General features: G+C 33.9%; 1 protein-coding gene across 2 annotated transcripts in view; it reads right to left on the bottom strand.

Annotated features, from left to right (window-relative positions):
* UACA (uveal autoantigen with coiled-coil domains and ankyrin repeats) overlaps nt 1-19,518 on the bottom strand; it is a 48,109-nt gene that overhangs the window by 11,952 nt on the left and 16,639 nt on the right. The window contains exons 4-15 of one of the 2 annotated variants that reach the window (XM_003929679.4): nt 18,853-18,917; nt 17,999-18,056; nt 15,276-15,346; nt 15,066-15,172; nt 12,403-12,584; nt 11,016-11,053; nt 7,888-7,956; nt 6,412-6,519; nt 5,411-5,443; nt 4,786-4,884; nt 1,848-1,884; nt 912-964 (exon numbers count right to left, since the gene is read on the bottom strand). In XM_003929679.4, coding sequence (XP_003929728.1) covers nt 912-964; nt 1,848-1,884; nt 4,786-4,884; nt 5,411-5,443; nt 6,412-6,519; nt 7,888-7,956; nt 11,016-11,053; nt 12,403-12,584; nt 15,066-15,172; nt 15,276-15,346; nt 17,999-18,056; nt 18,853-18,917 — 920 coding nt within the window. Of the gene's footprint in view, nt 1-911; nt 965-1,847; nt 1,885-4,785; nt 4,885-5,410; nt 5,444-6,411; nt 6,520-7,887; nt 7,957-11,015; nt 11,054-12,402; nt 12,585-15,065; nt 15,173-15,275; nt 15,347-17,998; nt 18,057-18,852; nt 18,918-19,518 lie in introns of those variants that run through there. The other variant, XM_074392735.1, reaches the window with a different exon arrangement.

The following is a 19,518-nucleotide window of genomic DNA, read 5'->3' as shown; positions in this document are numbered from 1 at the left end:
GCTTGCTGCAGACCCCTACAGATTCACTGTTGGTTAAATCTGAACTGCCTTTCCCCTGGATTAAGAGGGAAAAAAAACTGACAACATGGAATAATTTCCCAGCCTCCATCTCCTTCTAAATTATCTTTCAACTTATTAATTATCTTTAAACTAAGACTACTATAATTTATGAAGAATTACATAGCTTCACAACTTCCACACTTGTTTTACCATAATCAAATATTTATCTAATCTTTTTAATTACTGGTCAAGCTGATAACCACTCTCCTAATTTAGAATCTTAGATTTTTCCATCTTAAAGAGATCTGAGGTATCTAGGCTAACTCACTCTGCCTACAAATGAAGATATGCAGGAAATGCGTTTAAAAGCCCAGATATTTACCAGTTCTGCAGTCCACAGAAAGTGCTAGATAGGCAAACCCCGTATCTAATGAAATGTGAAGTGAGGAGCAGAAAAGCAGGTAAGAAAATCAGACTACACTCTACCTCCTGGAAGTTTTCTGTATTTCGAGGTATATTTCCAAAATATAATATATTTAGTTGTAAGGGAAAATATATTTCAAATCCAAAACAAATAACTTTTGAATTATTCATATCTATCTTCCCTTTTATATGGGTAAATATGAGGAGTTAACTGATCACTGTTAATGAGCAGAAGCTTAGTATCAAATGCAATGAAACTGTAATTCAAATATCTTACTATAACCACTATCATCAAAAACACCCTAGAGGGCACCAGAAACAGCAGTATCTGTTTTTATTAAACTCAAGAAAGCAGAGCCAATTTTTTTTGATAATGAAAACCTCACTTTATGAATATATGCTTAATATATACAATGCTCCTTTTTCCTGTTTCTATAAAGGCACAGAAATTTTCTTTAAATGTTTTTTAAAATAAAGACACTTATTACCTGTGAGTCTGCCATATACATCTGACCCTGTTTAAGAAGCATATCTTCTTTTCCTAAATAAATGCAAATAAATGACATTTTAACTTAAATATCCATACAAAAGTAGGCTAAGCATCAATTTGATGTTATTTCCTTTATTATTCAAATAAAAGAGAAGCAGAAGGTACAACATAAAAGAATCCTCATTCTAAAATACCCATCTTCCCTGTTATTATTTCTATAAACATAAGAGAATTACCTACAGTCTACTGAACAATAGCTACTAAGTTTTTTTTTCTTACTTTTTTCTATGCTCTGTCTCAGCAGAATCACTAAGTAAGATTTTGGAAACATCTAAGACCGTTAAACTAACTAGGCTACATTATAATAAAACATGTATGTTATAATCAATCAAAACAAAAATGATATTCTTTTAAATTTATAGCATAAATATTACTGTTGTACAAGAGGATAGTTTAATGGTCACTAGGAAATAAACAAAAATAGATTTTCTAGAGAAACTGTTTAACATTGCAGAATAAAAAGACTGTGTATAGTCTAAAAATAATTCCTAATTGTTTATTGAACATGCAATTTTTAAATGGCTACCTGGATTGAGACTGATTTCTTCAAATTAGAAAACTATGTTTATGTTCTCTCTATAAAAAATGAACCCCAAATATCATAAGACGAATGTCTATGTCTGCTAAAAAACAAGGCAAATTTGATAATTCATACAATATACAATTTTAAAATACAGGTATCTAAGGAGAATCAGAGCTTCAGTAATTATCAGAATATATATTAGAGGTTACAGTAGTCATCTTAACATCTTCCTAGTTCCATGTGTTGAAGTTTAACAGCAGGAATATCTTTTACAGTTAAACAAATATGAATAAACATTCTTCTTTGCTTGAACTAGGTGAACTATAATGATAAATCCATACTCATACTTACGGTTACTGAAATGACTTCCTGATCCTAAATGATCACTCTGAAATCAGAAGCATAAATTAAAACATTTTAGGGGGAATGCTGCCTCGTTTTGTTAAATTCTGTATCTGTTTTAGCTCTAAATGATGCAGTCATTAAAACCACATTTTTGACATTCCTTGTTTCTCCTGAGCATTACTCTACTCAAACCCACAAAAGACACAGCACTAGCGACACTTAGAGAGATCAGTTGGGAATAAAGTACTTCACTAAGTATTTTAATAAAAGCAGCCAAATGTTTTAAGAAAAAACTTTATTACTCAAAAGAAAAAAAAATAAGCCCTAAATGAACTGAAACAGCTTTCAAAAACTACTGTTTGCTACTGCTTTACCTCAAAAGGAAGGAAGTGGCCACATTCACATCAATAACTCATTTTACTTTACCACTGTAGGAAGTGGAAACACTACCTCATTGACAATGAAATATCAACATAACTCCTTCTTTCAGAGTTTATAAAATACCAAGTACTTTGAAAGTAAAAGGAGAAAGAGAGCAGGAAATAAAACTGACACAGAGAGACCTACACATAGTGATAAATCCATCAATCCATTAGTTAGGAAATAACAGAAAAACTCCAGATACAATGAATCAAAATATACTGGGTTACTCCTTTTCCTAAGTAAGTCAAATACAAAGAATCTAATATATAAATTAAAATATTACACTTCAAGAGTAAGAATAGGCCAGGCGCAGTGGCTCACACCTATAATCCCAACACTTTGGAAGGCTGAGAAGGGCAGACCACTTGAGCCCAGGAGTTCAACACCAGCCTAGGCAACATGGCGAGACCCTGTCTCTACAAAAAATACAAAAACAAGCTGGACGTGGTAGTTCACGCCTGTAATTCCAGCACTTTGGGAGGCTGAGGCAGATGGATCACCTGAAGTCAGGAGTTCAAGACAAGCCTGGCCAACATAGTGAAACCCCATCTCTATTAAAAACACAAAAAAATTAGCTGGGCATGGTGGCAGGGAGTACAGGAGTGAGACACTGCACCCCGCCTACATCTTACACATAAGACATGCAGTAAGTCTAGCTCCTAAAAGAAGTATGTACATAAATAGTACCCAAATTATAGGTGTCAAACTTTGATGAATACTTAAAAGGCCTCGTATATACTCCTAAATTTGCTCATTCAAGTAATTCTAAATGTAATTAAAACTAGCAATGTAGTTGAAAGCACAAAGGAGCCAGATGCTTGGGTTCAAGTCCTAACTCTGCCACTTAATATTTGTGAAATCCTCATGGGTAAACCTCTCTGTACCTCAGCCTCCTTACCTATGAAGTCAGGTAACAATAAAACTTGTCACAGAGAGTTAATTTGTTTTATGATGTATGTCAAGAACGCAAAGTACATGGTCAGTGCTATGAAAATATTAGCAATCACCAAAATTAACCTAAAGAAGAGTCTTCAAATGTGAAAAAGATAGAAGCCACTATTGCTACATCATTCTTTGGGTTATAAAAGCATGTTGCTGAATAATCTTGAAAATTCAGTCACATAAATATGTACATATATTAAATGTGTACAATACAATGAATTTTTGCACATACATACCTTTTGTAATTATACACAACCCAGATTAAGATATAAAACATTTCCAGGACTACAGAAGTTTCTTCACATGCAACCTTACTCAGTAACCGACCCCTCACCAAAGGGTGGCCTCTATTCTAATATCTAATATCACAGATTAGTTTTATCTGCTTTTGAACTTCATAAAAATAGAATTGTGCAGTATGTACTCTGTGTGTCTGATTTCTTCCATGCAACATATGTCTGTGAGACCCATACAACATGTCTTATTTGATTTTTCATAATGCACACATAGTTTTTTATTTACAAAGAAAAATATTATTTTTGCTATGGCCTGAATGTCTGCCAAAATGTGTTGAAACTTAATTCCCACTGTGCTGATATTAACAGGTGGGGCCTTTTGCAAAGGGCTTAAGTCATGAGGTCTTCACTTAGGCCCCTTTTTTTTTTTTTTTTGAGACAGAGTTTCGCTCTTGTTGCCCAGGCTGGAGTGCAATGGCACGATCTCGGCTCACCGCAACCTCCGCCTCCTGGGTTCAGGCAATTCTCCTGTCTCAGCCTCCTGAGTAGCTGGGATTACAGGCACACGCCACCATGCCCAGCTAATTTTTTGTATTTTTAGTAGAGACGGGGTTTCACCATGTTGACCAGGATGGTCTCGATTTCCTGACCTCGTGATCCACCCGACTCGGCCTCCCAAAGTGCTGGGATTACAGGCTTGAGCCACCGCGCCCGGCCACTTAGGCCCCTTTTTGCCTTTCGCCTTCTGCCAGGTGAGAATGCAGCAAGAAGGCCCTCATCAGACACGAATGCCAGAGCCTTCATCTTGGACTTTCCAGCCTCCAGAACTGTGAGAAATAAATTTGTTCTTCATAAATTTTCTGTATTCTGTTAGAGCAGCACAAATGGACTAAGACACTTTTTTAGTGTACTTTGGGGCTGTATTCACCAATAAAGATAAAAGATTCATGCTGAATCAGCCGCCTTCGGTGATGCCCAGTGACAAATCCTTTCTGAGATAATCCTGGACGTATCATTATTCATTATTATACTCATTGCAAATTTACAGGTGAATATACGATGTTTCAAAAAGGTAAGGATGGACAATGAAGAGAAACTGGAATGAAACTCAATGTCAATTACATACTAGTCAATTTAAATGATCTCACTTAACCTTTCTAACTATGTGGAAAAAGAGACAATCACCCCAATTTTACCAAAGAGGCAACAAGTTCAAAGACTTTAAATAAGCAGCCCAAGGTCATACTATAAATAAGAGATTTAGAAATCAAATTCAAGTCTGATGCCAAGCCCCTTACCATTACCCATTGTGAATTATAGGAAATAATTTAACCTTTCTATACCTCAAAATATTTAAATCTATTTTTCAGAGCCTCAATGGTTCTTAAGCTTTCTTCATGTTGCTTTTCTTTAGCTGCCAAAAGGGACTTCAGTTTTTCTCTCTGAAATGAACAGAGTAAATAGAGTAAAATCACCCTGTGGTTGAAACTGGGTTAAAAATGTGTTTTAGAAAACATGAATTGGAATTACATTGAGGACTGGAGTTAATGAATTCTCCAACCTGGTGAATTTTAACTACTAGTAGAGTTGATAATTTCTACAAATATATCAATGAAACACAAAATATCTATAAACAAAATCATGAAAAAGTCAAACCTCTGGTGTTTGTTTTCAATCTTAATGTTTTCAGACATTTTCTTTATATTTAGAATTTTACATTATTTTCAAGACAAGTTTCATAGAAGGTAAGATTTTCAGAGGCAATAACAACAAAATGCCTACAATAATCTATACCACTATATTCAAAACATCCTTTTTTAGTCATGTATAGATTTTCAATTTCCCTTTAAATAATAAACTACAAATAGAATCCTGGTCTCTATCTCAATTCGGGACTTAAACCTTTACTACTAATCATCTTCAATTCATAAAACATTTTTATAGCTTTAAAATAAAATGTCATCCTACCTCACTTTCCAGATCATCAGCAACCATAACTTCCTAAATTTAAAAAGAACACAAAATATTTTAATTCTTAAAAGCTTATTTTAAAAGGCATAAACTTGGCAAAGATCTTTTAAATAAAAGACTGGCTCGTGTCTTTAAGATTGGGGCCAAGGATATGAGAAGAAAATTATGTACTACCAATTCTATTGTATGAGTTGTCATTCATTCTTCTCGCTATCCAGGTTCAGAAGCACTTTTGATTCTCTTGAGAACCTATCAGCCACCAAGTTCTACTTGTTCTTCCTCCTCATATCTCCTCTCTACTCTTTCCTCTCCAATCCCATGGCCCTAACTATAGTTCAGCCTTTTGCTTTTGCATAGGTTCAATTTTAGGAAAATCTAACACAGATAGCAAGATATTAAAGTGATACAGAAAATTAGAATCACAAGGACACAGCTGTAAAAATCACGCATTTACTTCTTACTTCTGAAATGTAAGTATCACATAAGATTTCACCTGTGATGTCCTGTATCTAATAAAATGTATATTTAAAGAGTGAACTGATACACTAGATTTCATATATATTCTACTTTCCCTCTAAAAAGAATGATTTATAAATATTTCTTATATTTCCAATTTTTTATACAACAAGGAATATATTACAGGTCACTGCTTCTGTGATTTTGCTCATCACAATGTTCTCTGGCATGCCCTCTGATTCCCTCTTACTTCCTTCAAAATTCAACAGAAGTATCATCTCCCACAGGAAGTGCCCCCTCAGACGCAGCTGCCCGCAATGATCTCTCTTCACTTCCCTGAACATTCTTTATACTGCCCTTACTTGTGCTACTTTAAATTTTAAATTTTAAATTTCATGTAAAAAGCCTTGTCCTCAGTAAGATTTAACTCCTCTGAAGTGCAATAACCTAATTTTACCTTCTTTAACACAGTCATTAACAATTTGCTATTGATGATGCAGTAAGACCGTTTTTTGATTTTTTTATTATGCAGATTTATTTACCTCATTCAGTTGTAACTGTAAACCATTGACTTTATCCAAAAGTATTCTTTGTTCTTGCTGCATTTTTCTCAATCTCTCTTTCAAATCTTCATTTTCAATCTCCAACCCCTTAAATAATAAAAACAAAGTGCCACGCCAATCTTAAAAGAGCAAATTCTTATAGAAGACATTTTTAAAAGCAGTTAACTATCACATACAGGTACATACATACGTAAAACACTATGTACAAAGATACAATAATTTCAATGATATTCCAATGATTTAAAATCTACAGATCAAAAATAGAAAGTTACTATCCTATGATAGCTAATAAATATGAGTATAGACTACAAGAGGGAAAATCATCATCATTCCAATAAAGAAAAGCACTTAGATATAGTAAAGAGCAAAAGAATATGCCATTTTAACTTTTGCTTAAGGCCTCCCAAGTTTATGAGACTCTTTTAATGTTTTTGACGAACTAATCATCATTTTCAGTGCTCTGGTAAAAGATAAAGTCTCCAATTTAAGGACATAGTTCATTTTCTTACACTGCATAGTAAACTAAGAAAACCCAAATAAAATGCTTTTGCTTTATTATATTTAAAATAGCTATTCAATTTATCATTTAATGGTGTTTCAGTCATAAAATAAACTAATTATGGGTTCTTCCTCTAAAATAATCTGCATATTTTTTGAAAACTTTGACTAATATAAAGGTAAAAAGTACTATGTAGTTAAATAAAATTATTTTTCTTAATCAAAATAGAAAATACTTTAAGAAAAAAATTCAAATTTAATTGACATTAATCATTTTTATTGATATAATTTTCCTAAATAAACACAAATGTATGGTTTATATCACAAAACAGACACATTTAAAATCAAATAGTTATATAAAGTTGCTTCTTCTAATATATATCAAAACAATACTTCCTACACCATACTTCATGTTATATAATTTAATTTTATAATACTAGACCCAAACATTGACAACAAAAGTCAATTCTTTAAGAAGAGATTAGGCATCAGCTGGGTGCAGTGGCTCAAGTCTGTAATCCCAGCACTCTGGGAGGCTGAGGCGGGCGGATGAGGAGGTTAGGAGTTTGAGATCAGCTTTGCCAACACAGTAAAAACCCGTCTCTACTAATAATGCAAAAACTAGCCGAGTGTGGTGGCACATGCCTATGGTCCCAGCTACTCGGGAGGGTGAGACGGGAGAATCATGTGGTCCCAGGAGGTGGAGGTTGCAGTGAGCCAAGACCACACCATTGCACTCCAGCCTGGGGGACAGAGTGAGACTCTCTCAAAAAAAAAAAAAAAAAAAAAAGAGAGAGATTAGGGGGAAAAAAAAGAGAACCACAAACAATTTTAACAAGCTTCCCTTTTTTGTCCCACTCATTTCACCCACTCTCTTGCTTCCTCTCTTCTCTCTCAATCCCACTACAAATACTGGAATTCTTTTTAAAGGAAGATACCGTATTTTTTTCTTTTTACCTGAATATTTTGATGCTCCCTCTGATATGACTTCACATTTACTTCATCTTGCATGTGTGTCAAATTTCGCTTTGGTAAAACATAAGGAAACACAGGAAAACAAGTGTGAGAATACAGAAAAATGTATTTTCCTCAACTGGCAATATACCCAATTAGTGATTTTCAGTTTATCCAACATTAAATTTTGCTGCACAAAACACAAGGTGGCAGTATTTCTATTTAAAACCCCAAAATGGAAAGCACCTTTAAGGCTATGTTTTAAACAAATCAAGTATAATTTACTTAAAAATACTAAATAATAACAAATTTTAAAATATTTATTAGTAAGGATTTATTTTAACTAAAGTCACAAAATTTTAAAAAGGAGAATTTGTAATAAACTCCTAACAAAAGTTGGGCTATAAAGCACTGCATTGCAAACTATTCCTAAAATTCCTAAAAGAATTTTAAAAACAAAGGAGGCAGAAGGGGAAGTCTATTAATTTTGAAAGACAATACAGAAATTATTTACTTCTCTGAGCACCGCCTAAATAAAATATCAAGAGGTATGGTAAGGAAGAGATAGTCTTCTGATCCAAGCTACATAAAAAGGTCTCTAAACAACTTGGTTGGGTATATGTTCTGTTTTTGTAACTTACTGCTTTGTAACTTTATTCCAGCTTAGAGATTTGCTTTAACAAAAACACAACATGATTATTAAACGAGAACAAATAACCCCCCTTTAAAAAAAAAACCACAAATGATCTTTAAATATCTACAATAACTAATGCAGAAAGCTATTTCTTTCTTCCTTTCTGATTACTAAAAAAAAAAACCTATTACTTCAATTCTTCAAGCTAATTTTTTCATGTTTTATATTATTTGTTTAGTTTTGCTTGATCACGTTTTTAAACTATCATTCGAGTGAGTCTGGACCTAGAACTAGAGGAACAAGTCCCATTTAAAAAATATTCTATATCCACAGTTTGGCCTTATGTTTGTAGCCTCATTCCTTCTACCAAAGGGCTGCTCTTCAAGTGGAATCTGATCTCACAGCTCACCTGATCATACCACTTTCATTCCCAGCCTTCACTTCAGAATCCTCACCTACTGCCTCCACTATATTCCAGCTCAGACATACTGTCTCAACCCCCATCCTTAATTAAAGATCCACCTTCCTGACAAGTCTCGTTATGAGCACACTACAAGAACCTCTCTTGCACCTCTGGCTCCACTTAGCAGTGATCTGATCACATGCACCACTCATTGGGGTACACACATATCCTGCCTTCTGCCATCTGGTGGTTATTTGTGGATACATATCCAAAGTCTTTAACATACAAAGCCCTTCTTAATCTAGTAGTACTTTGTTACTTAAGCAGTCTCTTCTGCTCCCTCCACGATAGGCACATCGCTCCTGTCACACTTGTCTGCTGCTGCCCCATGGACATGTCTAACCTGCTCCCTCATCAGGGGCTGGGCACCTGCCCTTCCCTTGGCCTGTGAGGCTTCTCCCACAGACCTCCACCCACTCCTTCTTCATCCCTTAATTGTCTTTTGTTTTTCTTCATAGCATCTGCTATGATACTAAATATTCCTTTGCTTATTTTTCATCTCTCACTAAGCTGGGAGTTCCCTAAGGACAGAGACTTTGTACACTACAGTATCCCCAGCCCCTAGAATGGTAGTTGCCATGTTGTAAGTGTTCAACAGCTATCTGTGGAACACAAACAATTGAGTCTTACATTTGCAACTATACTTGATAAAAGAGATTACATGTGCCTTAGTATAAGAAATCCTATTTTCCACATATTTTTAACAACTTTATTCAATAAATGCTGGAAACGCAGTAATTAGAAGCAGTGTCATTCTGTTCCTAGTAGAATATTAACTCCTTGTATTCACTTCAATATTTCCTAAGGCACTGAGCACAGCACTGTTCCCATATTAATATTCAATAATTCTTTTTAAATATCTATATATTTCAGAAATCATTTTTCTCTGGTTCTGTGTGAGACAGCTAGTACAGACATAGTAGTGTACATTTTTTTCACTCTACTTACACTTAGGTTATATGAGGCACAGAGGAGAAGGTTGGAAGAGATGCTCCAGATGGAAAAGTATCAACAGACATGACCCATGCATGAACATATTAATTCAGATGGATTGAAAAGCAAAACAAGCTTTAATGTAACTTTCGTGATAGGTGCACAAACCACCATGGCACATGTATATCTATGTAACAAACCTGCACATTCAGCACATGTATCCCAGAACTTAAAGTAACAAAAAATTTTAATGTAACTTTCAGATTCAGGTGAGAGGTAGAAAAATGACACAGGATGATCAGAATTGCTCAAAGTACCTGATTACTTTCTCTTCAGGGTTTGCAAGTGCTTAGGTTCCTCTCACTAGAGAAAAGCCTGGAAGGGAACAGCCAGCAGGAGAGGAAAGCTGCCTACACTAGCTTTAGAGCCATAGTGCTGTAAACCAACCCCACTTAACACAAATAGATTAGTAGAAAGCATAAGACATTTCACAAAATGGGACATCAAAACAGGGTTAAATAGTACTTTAATAATAAAAATAGTGCAAAGCATGAATTATTTCATGTGTTGTTATTTTGTAAAGTCCTTAATTAAACACACAGAGAAAAAAAGACTGAAGAAATAAAAATGCTAACAGTGGCATTGAAATCACAATATATAATCCGTTTAAAACTCTATTTTCTTCATTTTTATTACACTGAAAGAATTTTCCCATAAGAGTAAATATTTTGCTCTGTTATTAAGAGAAACTAGGGGGAAACTGTCTATGATTTACCAAGCTAAAGTTCATCATTTAACAAGTTATAGTGTCTCATACTTGAAAGAGTTGAATGCTCATGGCCCCATCTGGAGGCTATTTCTTTCCCACTGGGTACCTTCATTGAAATTGAGATCTACTGTGTCTCAAGCTAAGTGGCAATATCTTAATAGGACCTCATGATCTAAATACCCAGAATCTACAAGGGCTTGATTAACTGAGAAGAGGGATAGAATACATTTAAACTCAGAAGAGCTATACATAATAATTAACTAGTTTCTCTAAGCCCTTTACTTAAACTGTACAATACATACAATTTTTAAAAATTAAAAATTAAGATATACCTGTTGCAAAGATGGGACTTTCTTCCAAAGTTCTCTCCCTAAGATTTAAAGAGAGAAAAAGAGAAACAACAAAATGGTAGGTCAACTGGGGGTAGATGTGCATTCCCTAACTACAATTGAGTCAATATTAAAGAAATAAACTTGAAAGTTTCTTCTAGAGCTTACAACTTTTTTGTTTTATTTCCAAAACGTATGCTTAAAACAATAATGAAATCTCATTTTTGCCTACCAAATTAGCAAGTTTTTTATAACAACATTCAAGTAGGTAACATTAAAAACTAAGGAGGGGAGGCAGGTAAAAAACGGAAAATTTATTTAGGCTGGGTATGGTGGCTTACACCTGTAATCCCGGCACTTTGGGAGGCTGAGGCAGGAGGATCACTTGAGGCTAGGAGTTCAAGACCAGCCTGGGCAACATGGCAAGACCCCATCTCTACAAAAAAAATATAAAAAAATAGCTGGGCATGGTGGTGCATGCCTGCAGTCCCAACTACTCAAGAGGCTGAGGCAGGAAGAAAGCTTGAGCCCAGGAGTTTAAGGCAATAGTGAGCTATGATGGCACTACTGTACTCTAGCCTGGGCAACAAAGACAGACCCCATCTCTAAAAAAGAAAAGGAGGGGGAGGAATTTAAAAAGCTCCTAAATTGAAAGGCAATTTGTCAACATAGATCAAAAGCTTAATGAAATGTGCATGTCCTGAAATTCAGTGATTCAATTTCTAGGAACTGACACTAAAGGGTAATAAAAATATACTAAAATATTTATGCGTAAGGACAGTCACAACCTTTGCATACTAATGAATAATTATAAATAGCTTAAACACTACATGTAGAAAATTTCATTTATTAAATGAAACTTAAATAAATGGAATCTTATACACCAATAAAAATCATACTACAGAAAAAATATTTATGAGGAAAAGGCCTTCAAGATACGTTACATAAAAAAGTAAGCTGCAACTCAGATTTACAGGTGCATTCAATTTTATGGGAAACGACTAGAAGATTTCTCAAAATGTTAAGAGAGGTTCCTTAGTGGCAATGAGTGACTAACTTTATTCATTGTGCTTTTCTGTATTTTCCTGTTTTGAAAAAACATAAAAATCATGGCATAGGCATTTGATAAATATTAGCTGAATATTTTATATACACGTTTAAACAATGATTCTTTCTTTAAAACTTTGTAAGTATAAAAGTTAGGAGCTTTACCCCTCTTCATCAAAAAAAATAAATCAATAAATTTCCATGTTATAGAGGGAGATGAACCAACACTGTTTATCAGTAAGTAACGCTTTGCTTCTTATAAACTGTAGTTCTGCTACCTAAGTCTTTAGAAAGTGGCTCTTGGTTAACGTGGACTTTTCTAGTCACAGAAAACTGCTGATACCTTTGTTGGTATTTTCCGATGCAGTCTTCAACAAGGTTAGAATGTCCAGATTGTCACCAATTCTTGCATAGTAAGAACTATCATGGCCAAGGGCATCCAGCAAGCTTATATCAGCACCATTTTTAATTAAGACTTCTACTGCATCTCTGCAACCATACTCGCAACCTAGCATGAGGGCAGTTCTAAATGGAAAAATGGAAAAATGAAGAGCAAAAGACTGAGAAAAATCCAAGGAAATATTGCAGACATATTCTGCCAGAGGCTCCCTTCTTAAAGAATAGACACTACTTTAAGAAGTCATGCCTGTTACAGATATAGATTTTACTTTAAAGTTCATTGCATTTATAAAAACATCTGCTTTCTGTCTTAATTTGCAAAGCTAAAATATTCTATCTCCTTATATATTTTAATTACTTCTACTACCAAACAAACCTCATTTATTCCACTTCTTCAATGTCCTATAGGTAAATAATCACCACAAAAAATTGTCCACAACTAATACTGTCACCCATGTGCTCAAAACCCAACTGTTCCAGTCTCTTCATGAACTGAACCACATCATGCAAACCTATGAATCCCTTCTCCTCCAAGAGTAGTATCAGATTCCATTCCTGATGTTCCTACTTAGAAGAACCTTGATTCTTCTACCTGAAGACCTTCACATCTTCAGACTACAACTAACCCCATGCAACATGAATCACCGCTTTATTCTGCTGCAATAGAACCAATGGCACTCAAACATCTCACAGTACCTCAGCAAATACTAATCACACAACAAAATAATTAAATTGTCATGAAAATCTAGAAGGACCCGAGAAATTATGTTGTCTAATCCTCTATTTTTTTAGGGTTGAGCTAATCAACCCATAATGAAATGAAATTGCATATCCTATATCTAACTCAGTCTTCAACTGTGAACATTGGATTTCTTAAGGAAACTGACTCTTGCCTTTTCTCCACTACGTATTCTGTGTTTCTCATATTCCTGCCTTGTTCCCCAACTCTCTTACAGTTGCTGATAAAAAATTCTGTACAAAACAAGCATTAACAAAGTTTTTGTTACTTAAAAAATGCAAAATATAAAACAAGAAAAAAAGAAGCCTTGAATATAAAGTATTAGAAACTGGGGTTATAAATTATGTTTAAAACTATCTGCTTTTTAGTCTATACAATATACACTTCCCTGCCTCATTGGCTTTTTGTGAACTCCCAATGAAAAAACATAGATAAAGTGCTTTAAAAAATATAAGAGCTATAAAAAATACAAAACATTATATGTAGATCAACCAGAATATCCCTCTCTGACCCTAAAATTTAATTTTATTATTATTTTCTCTCTCTCTCTTTTTTTTTTTTTTGAGACAGAATCTCACTCTGTTGCCCAGGTTAGACTGCAGTGGCACAACCTCAGCTCACTGCAACCTCTGCTTCCTGGGTTCCAGCAATTCTCCTGCCTCAGCCTCTTGAGTAGCTGGGATTACAGGTGCGCACCACCACACCTGGCTAATTTTTATATTTTTGGTAGAGATGTGGTTGTGTCATGTTGGCCAGGCTGGTCTTGAACTCCTGACTTCAAGTGATCCGCCCACCTTAGGCTCCCAAAGTGCCAGGATCACAGGCATAAGCCACCGCGCCTGGCCATAAAATTTAATTTTAATATCCAATTTTCTTCATCATGCTTGGAATCTGATTATAGTATCCATAAAAACAAAGTAATATTAAAAAGCCACTCTCTTAATCACATGATTTAACTGCTTAAAAATTTCCTCCTTTGAGATGTGTAAACAATTACAGCTATACAATCTGACAAAGACTAATTTTTATACTTTTATAATTTTAATGAACTACAAACAATAGAATACATGCTTGGAAGAATAAAACTAAGCCAAAAGAAACCAACAATTTTACTAGTAATTAACTACAAAAATCCCAGAAATTTTAGTTTAATTTATTGCAATACTTGAATTAAAAGGAGGGGGTGTATTTCAGATACTTTGTGACCATAAACATCAGTATTGTAATACAGCAAGCACTACGATATATTAGACCTACAGACAGAGATACAGAGAATTCTGGGTAGAAATTATTACAGCATATCAACTAAAATAATATCAACTACAGAAGCAAAAATAAACCAAGGAACCTTGCATTACAGAAATGGACAGGTTCAGAGAAGATGGCACTGTACCCTGGCAGAGTAAGAAGAAAAAAACACCTTGAGAAAATCTATACTGAAACATGTTAAGTTCCAGAACACCCAAGAAAAAAGATTCACTAATGAAGAAGTAACCATAGATGTAATTTTTAAATTCTTCTCCCATGTATCTTATTTGCACCCATTTCATTAAAGAGTTTTTTAAGCTTAAAACACTTGAGATATAATTCCTCTTTCCTTCAGTTCTTTGACCCAAATATAGAGCCTAATCACTGCTTTTTTTCCCACATTTACCCTGTCATTTTCTCTATTTCCCTCTCCTTCTTTCTTCAGCAGACTCTGAAGAAAACTGAGAAGTAGATGTTAATTCCAAGTAAAAGCAAGCCAAGGAAGGGGAGAACCCAGGGGAAAGAAGGGCCAAGCGGGAGAACAGAGCTGCGACTTTGACTTGGCCTTTCCACCCCTGTGTATCCAGCTGGTATCTGGGGAGCCATGATAAAAGAATTACCTGTTTTGTTTGTCTCTGGAATTAACATCCGCTCCTCTATCTATCAGCAGTTGACATATTGTTGGCCTACACATCTGAGTAGCCAGAACAAGTGGTGTCCGCCCATCCTAAGCAACAGGAAAAATAAAACAGCATTAAGACAACAGATCTCCCAAAATGTAAAAGTTAGAATACATGAGTTGAAATGAGAATAAACATAAACTAACTTACTACATCTTTGGCATTCACGGAGGCCCCATGGTCACAAAGCAGCTGTATGCTAGAAGGACAATCTGCCATTGCTTTAAGGAACAAAGGAAAATGATAAATGGTGAACATCTGTTGGTAAGACACATGGTGTTGTTCTAGGTAAATAAGTTCTTCAGTTCCTAAACTACCAAGCTTCACATCCTTCACTCTTACTTTAGCATTAAAAACATCAATTTTTCATCTGAAAATGGATTAGACAAGATCATATTATAAATTGTCTATAATTTATTAGGACCAAGGAATAATGTCAACCTTGCAGAAGACAAGAATACAGTACTATTCTAAGGATAAGCACAGATAATAAAAATCAAAGTTAAATTTTGTACTTACAGTATATTTTTAAACATGGCTATAACTGACTTGATCCTTGAAGTGTTGGCTCAGTTTTTTTAAAGATCATATCCATTTTTTTATAGAACAGTCACAGTAAGTAAAGTATGAATCATATAATTCATATTTCTCATAAAAGCAGAGATTGCAATGTCCAACTTTAATTATGCAAAGTAAGGTCTTTTGCTAATAATTATAAAATCACATTATGCTTCTTTGACTAATACTATGGTTTATATTAGGAAAAATTATTGTTAAATTCATAAAATAGGATTATGTTTACAATCCCCATGAATTTTTTAAGTCTTATGAGTTGACATAAATTATAAGCACAAAAAGTACTGATGAAGTAAGCATTCTTTTTTTTCTTGGTGAAACAATAGAATTAAACAAAACATAAGAAAATTAAGGAAATTTTCACTTCTCACCTCTAATCCAGCAAATCTTTTACATAAAATGTACAATCAGCCTTAAGAAAAAGATAAACTGAACCTGAACACATTAATTCAGGAACTGTAAAATTAGTAACCCTTTTGGTCCAATTATAAATGAGAATTTTAAAATGTAAACCATAATAAATTTGAGAGTTTACAAATTACGAGACCATAAAGAGCCACTTCAGAGCCAAAAAGAGAAAACTGCCTATCACCTAGAAATCCTAGAATTTGAGCTTGGTGAAGTAAATGAGGTGGTTTATATGTCATATCCTCTCCTTTAGGAGTGTGTGGGAAGTAGGAGCTTTGGAGATACTTGGAAGGCCAGAGGGTTGAATTATAGTAGAAAATGAAATATTTTAGCAAAATTTGTTCTCTTCTTCTCTTACTATACAGTAGGTGGAATATGACTAGTCACCTAGTGAGTATATATATTTCTGAGCCTCCCCTGCAGATAAATACAGCCAACTGATTTTGCTCCTATAGTAGAATATGAATGGAGAATAATCTACTACTTCTAAGTCTGACCTCTAGATTTTGGGGATGTATTCCTCTATGCTCTCTCCCTCTCCTTCCTATTAGCTAGAACACAGCTATGACCACAACTCTGCTTCAACCTTGTAGTTAAGGAAGATACCCAGAGGTAAGTGGAGAAACAAGATAGAAAGAATACAGTTTAAAAATGACACTGAGTCACCTGTCAACATATATCACTCAACAATTTTTTAATAAGCAGCTGATATTGGAGTTCTTTTGTTATAGCCACTTAGTCTCCATCCTAGCTAATGCATCTAATTAACCAATACTAAGTTTTCAACTGGTCAAGTTGTACCAGTTTTAACAGCAGAGAGAATAAAATATACAGTTAACTCACAGGGGTCATTGTGAGGCTCAAATGATAATGAAAAAATGCTTTGCAAATACAGTAATACCATTCTATATTTAAAAAAAAGAAATGCATTGTCTGAGAAATTATCATAAAAGCACATAAAACTTAAAAAGCAAAAATTTTTTAAATTAAGGTATAAAAATTTGAAGGAAATTTGAAGTATGGTATGTCTTTAATGCAAATCACCTTAAACTACTGCGTATATTCCATATACATGAAAAGGTAGACTTTTTTTCCTTTGACCTTAGAGTTAAATGTAGGAATACCAGACTTAGCAAGAGGTAAGGATATCTTACATTCTAAAACTACCTAAATATATCACTTTTTTCAAAGTACATTCTTTAAGACACCTTAAGAATAATGCAAATAAATTCAGACACACAAATATAATAAAATCTCTAAAAATTATCAGCATAAATCTCTTTTAAGATACAGCACATTCACAGTGATATGAAATTCAGCACTGACATCTCTAAAAGAAAACAACTACCACTACTATTAATTAAGAAATTATTATGTGCCAGGCACTACTTATGATTTGATTATACTTATTAATACTACATATTGCAGTAGCAATATTAACTTCATTTTACAAATGAGAAAAAAGAGGTTTAAACATAGTTTAAGGAAAGTCTTCTTCCCATTTCTCCAATTCCCAAAGATAAGAAACACACAAACACATACACACACACAGTTTCTCTCTCTCCCTCTCTCTTTCTCTCTCTCTCTCTCTCTCTCTCTCACTCACACACACACACATACACACACACATACACAGCTTGGAGCTCCTTGTGAGTAAGATTATAGTTTATCTATCTTTGTATCTTTAGTACCTAGCAAACTGGCCTGTAAATATTGACTAAATCTTTTTAAGCCGTATAACCTAATAAATTTCAAATTTGTGCATACAGCTTTTTAATATTCTTTTTCTCCATGAATTATACAAATATCTATGTGTTAAAACCCTGAAATTAATTCTAATGACTAGATATCTTAACAAATATTTGTATTCAAGGGAGACGTCTGCTTACCTGCATCATGAAGTGCAGTTCTTCCCTGCAAGTCTGCATGTTCAGTGGGACAATTGTACTGTTAAAATATAGAAAACTTAGTAACCTAGGAAAGTTTCATTTTAAAATTAGATATTCAGACTCAGATGAACAGCTGTTATTTAATCTTAAAACATTCCACTTATCAAAGAAGCTAAAGACTATCAGACAATCCATTAAATATTTTGACATGGAACAAATACAGTAACATTATATAACTAAATTAACAATATTTCACCAAACAGGAAACATATGGTACATTATAATGAATGGCATGAAATACAGGAAAATATGTATTGTTTGGGGTTTTTTTTCTCCAAGAATTAAAACTTGAGCTACTGAATCAGAAAAGCAAGTGAGCTTTGCCATGAAACTTCATGACAAATATGTTTATAAAAGTGTATGACTAAAATCTTTGATGGAAACTTTAATTTAGCCAACTAGTTAGAATTTTGTGGTTACCTGATTAAAAATGTAACAATATTATGTAGTGTAAATTATCTATGTTTGTATAGAAATATACAGATCCTATGTTGTATGACTTTATCTTACATGATAGTCTAGACAACAGAAAATTCCAACCTTCAGCTAATGTCAACAGGAAGGTCAAGCCTTTGTTATTTATTTTTAATACCCGAGTTATGCAATTCGCTTCCCTCAGAGTTTCTGTTCTTTATTGTCCACATTCCTTCACAAATGATGGAAAAAAATATGTAAGCTCATACTCAAAGTTAGTTTAATATCCTCTTTGATCTCGAATTCCAAAAACACATTAAAAACTCATCTATGATTTGTAGTCAAAATAATAAAGCTAAAGTATTAACCACTTCCACTACCTGTAGAAGTTTTTGCAGACACAACGCATGTCCATACTTAGCAGCCAGGTGAAGAGCATTTCTCCCTATAAAATAAATAATTTAAAATACATATGAAAGATTATCTTCTTCATATGTTAATTGAGGATTTTTAAAGAAATATAATTAGTTTCTTCCAAAACTAATTGACAAGATATTTAATCTGTAAATATATTTTAAGTTTCCAAAGATGTTTCATCTAGTTAGATATTTTAATAAGAGATAATATACATACCAAAACAATGAAGGTAGAAAGAAAAATTAATTATACAAATCTGTAACAAGCAGGAGCTTTGTTGTATTCACCACTATATGCCCAGCATGTAGAATAGTACCTAAAACACAGTAGGTAATTATATACTGGCACAGAGAAAAGGGAAGGGAGAGAAAGACAATGAGGAAAAAAGAGAGAGAAAGAAATACTGAGATTTCATGTAACATTTCCAAATAGGCAGTGTGGACACTGAAAACTGAGAAAGTTAAAAGTGTAAGTCATAGAAAGGGTATTCCTTAACTGATTTTCATGCTTCAGCTAAAATTCAGTTTATTATGATATTGTATCTCTGAAAACCAGACAACTTGTTCAAATATAATGTGTATAAAATGTGCATTTTAAAGGAAATCCCAAAAGGGGTAGACGTTACCAGA

This window comes from Saimiri boliviensis, chromosome 2, assembly GCF_048565385.1.
Source record: "Saimiri boliviensis isolate mSaiBol1 chromosome 2, mSaiBol1.pri, whole genome shotgun sequence".
NCBI classification, from domain to species: Eukaryota; Metazoa; Chordata; class Mammalia; order Primates; family Cebidae; genus Saimiri; species Saimiri boliviensis.
This window is presented reverse-complemented; position numbering and strand designations above follow the sequence as displayed.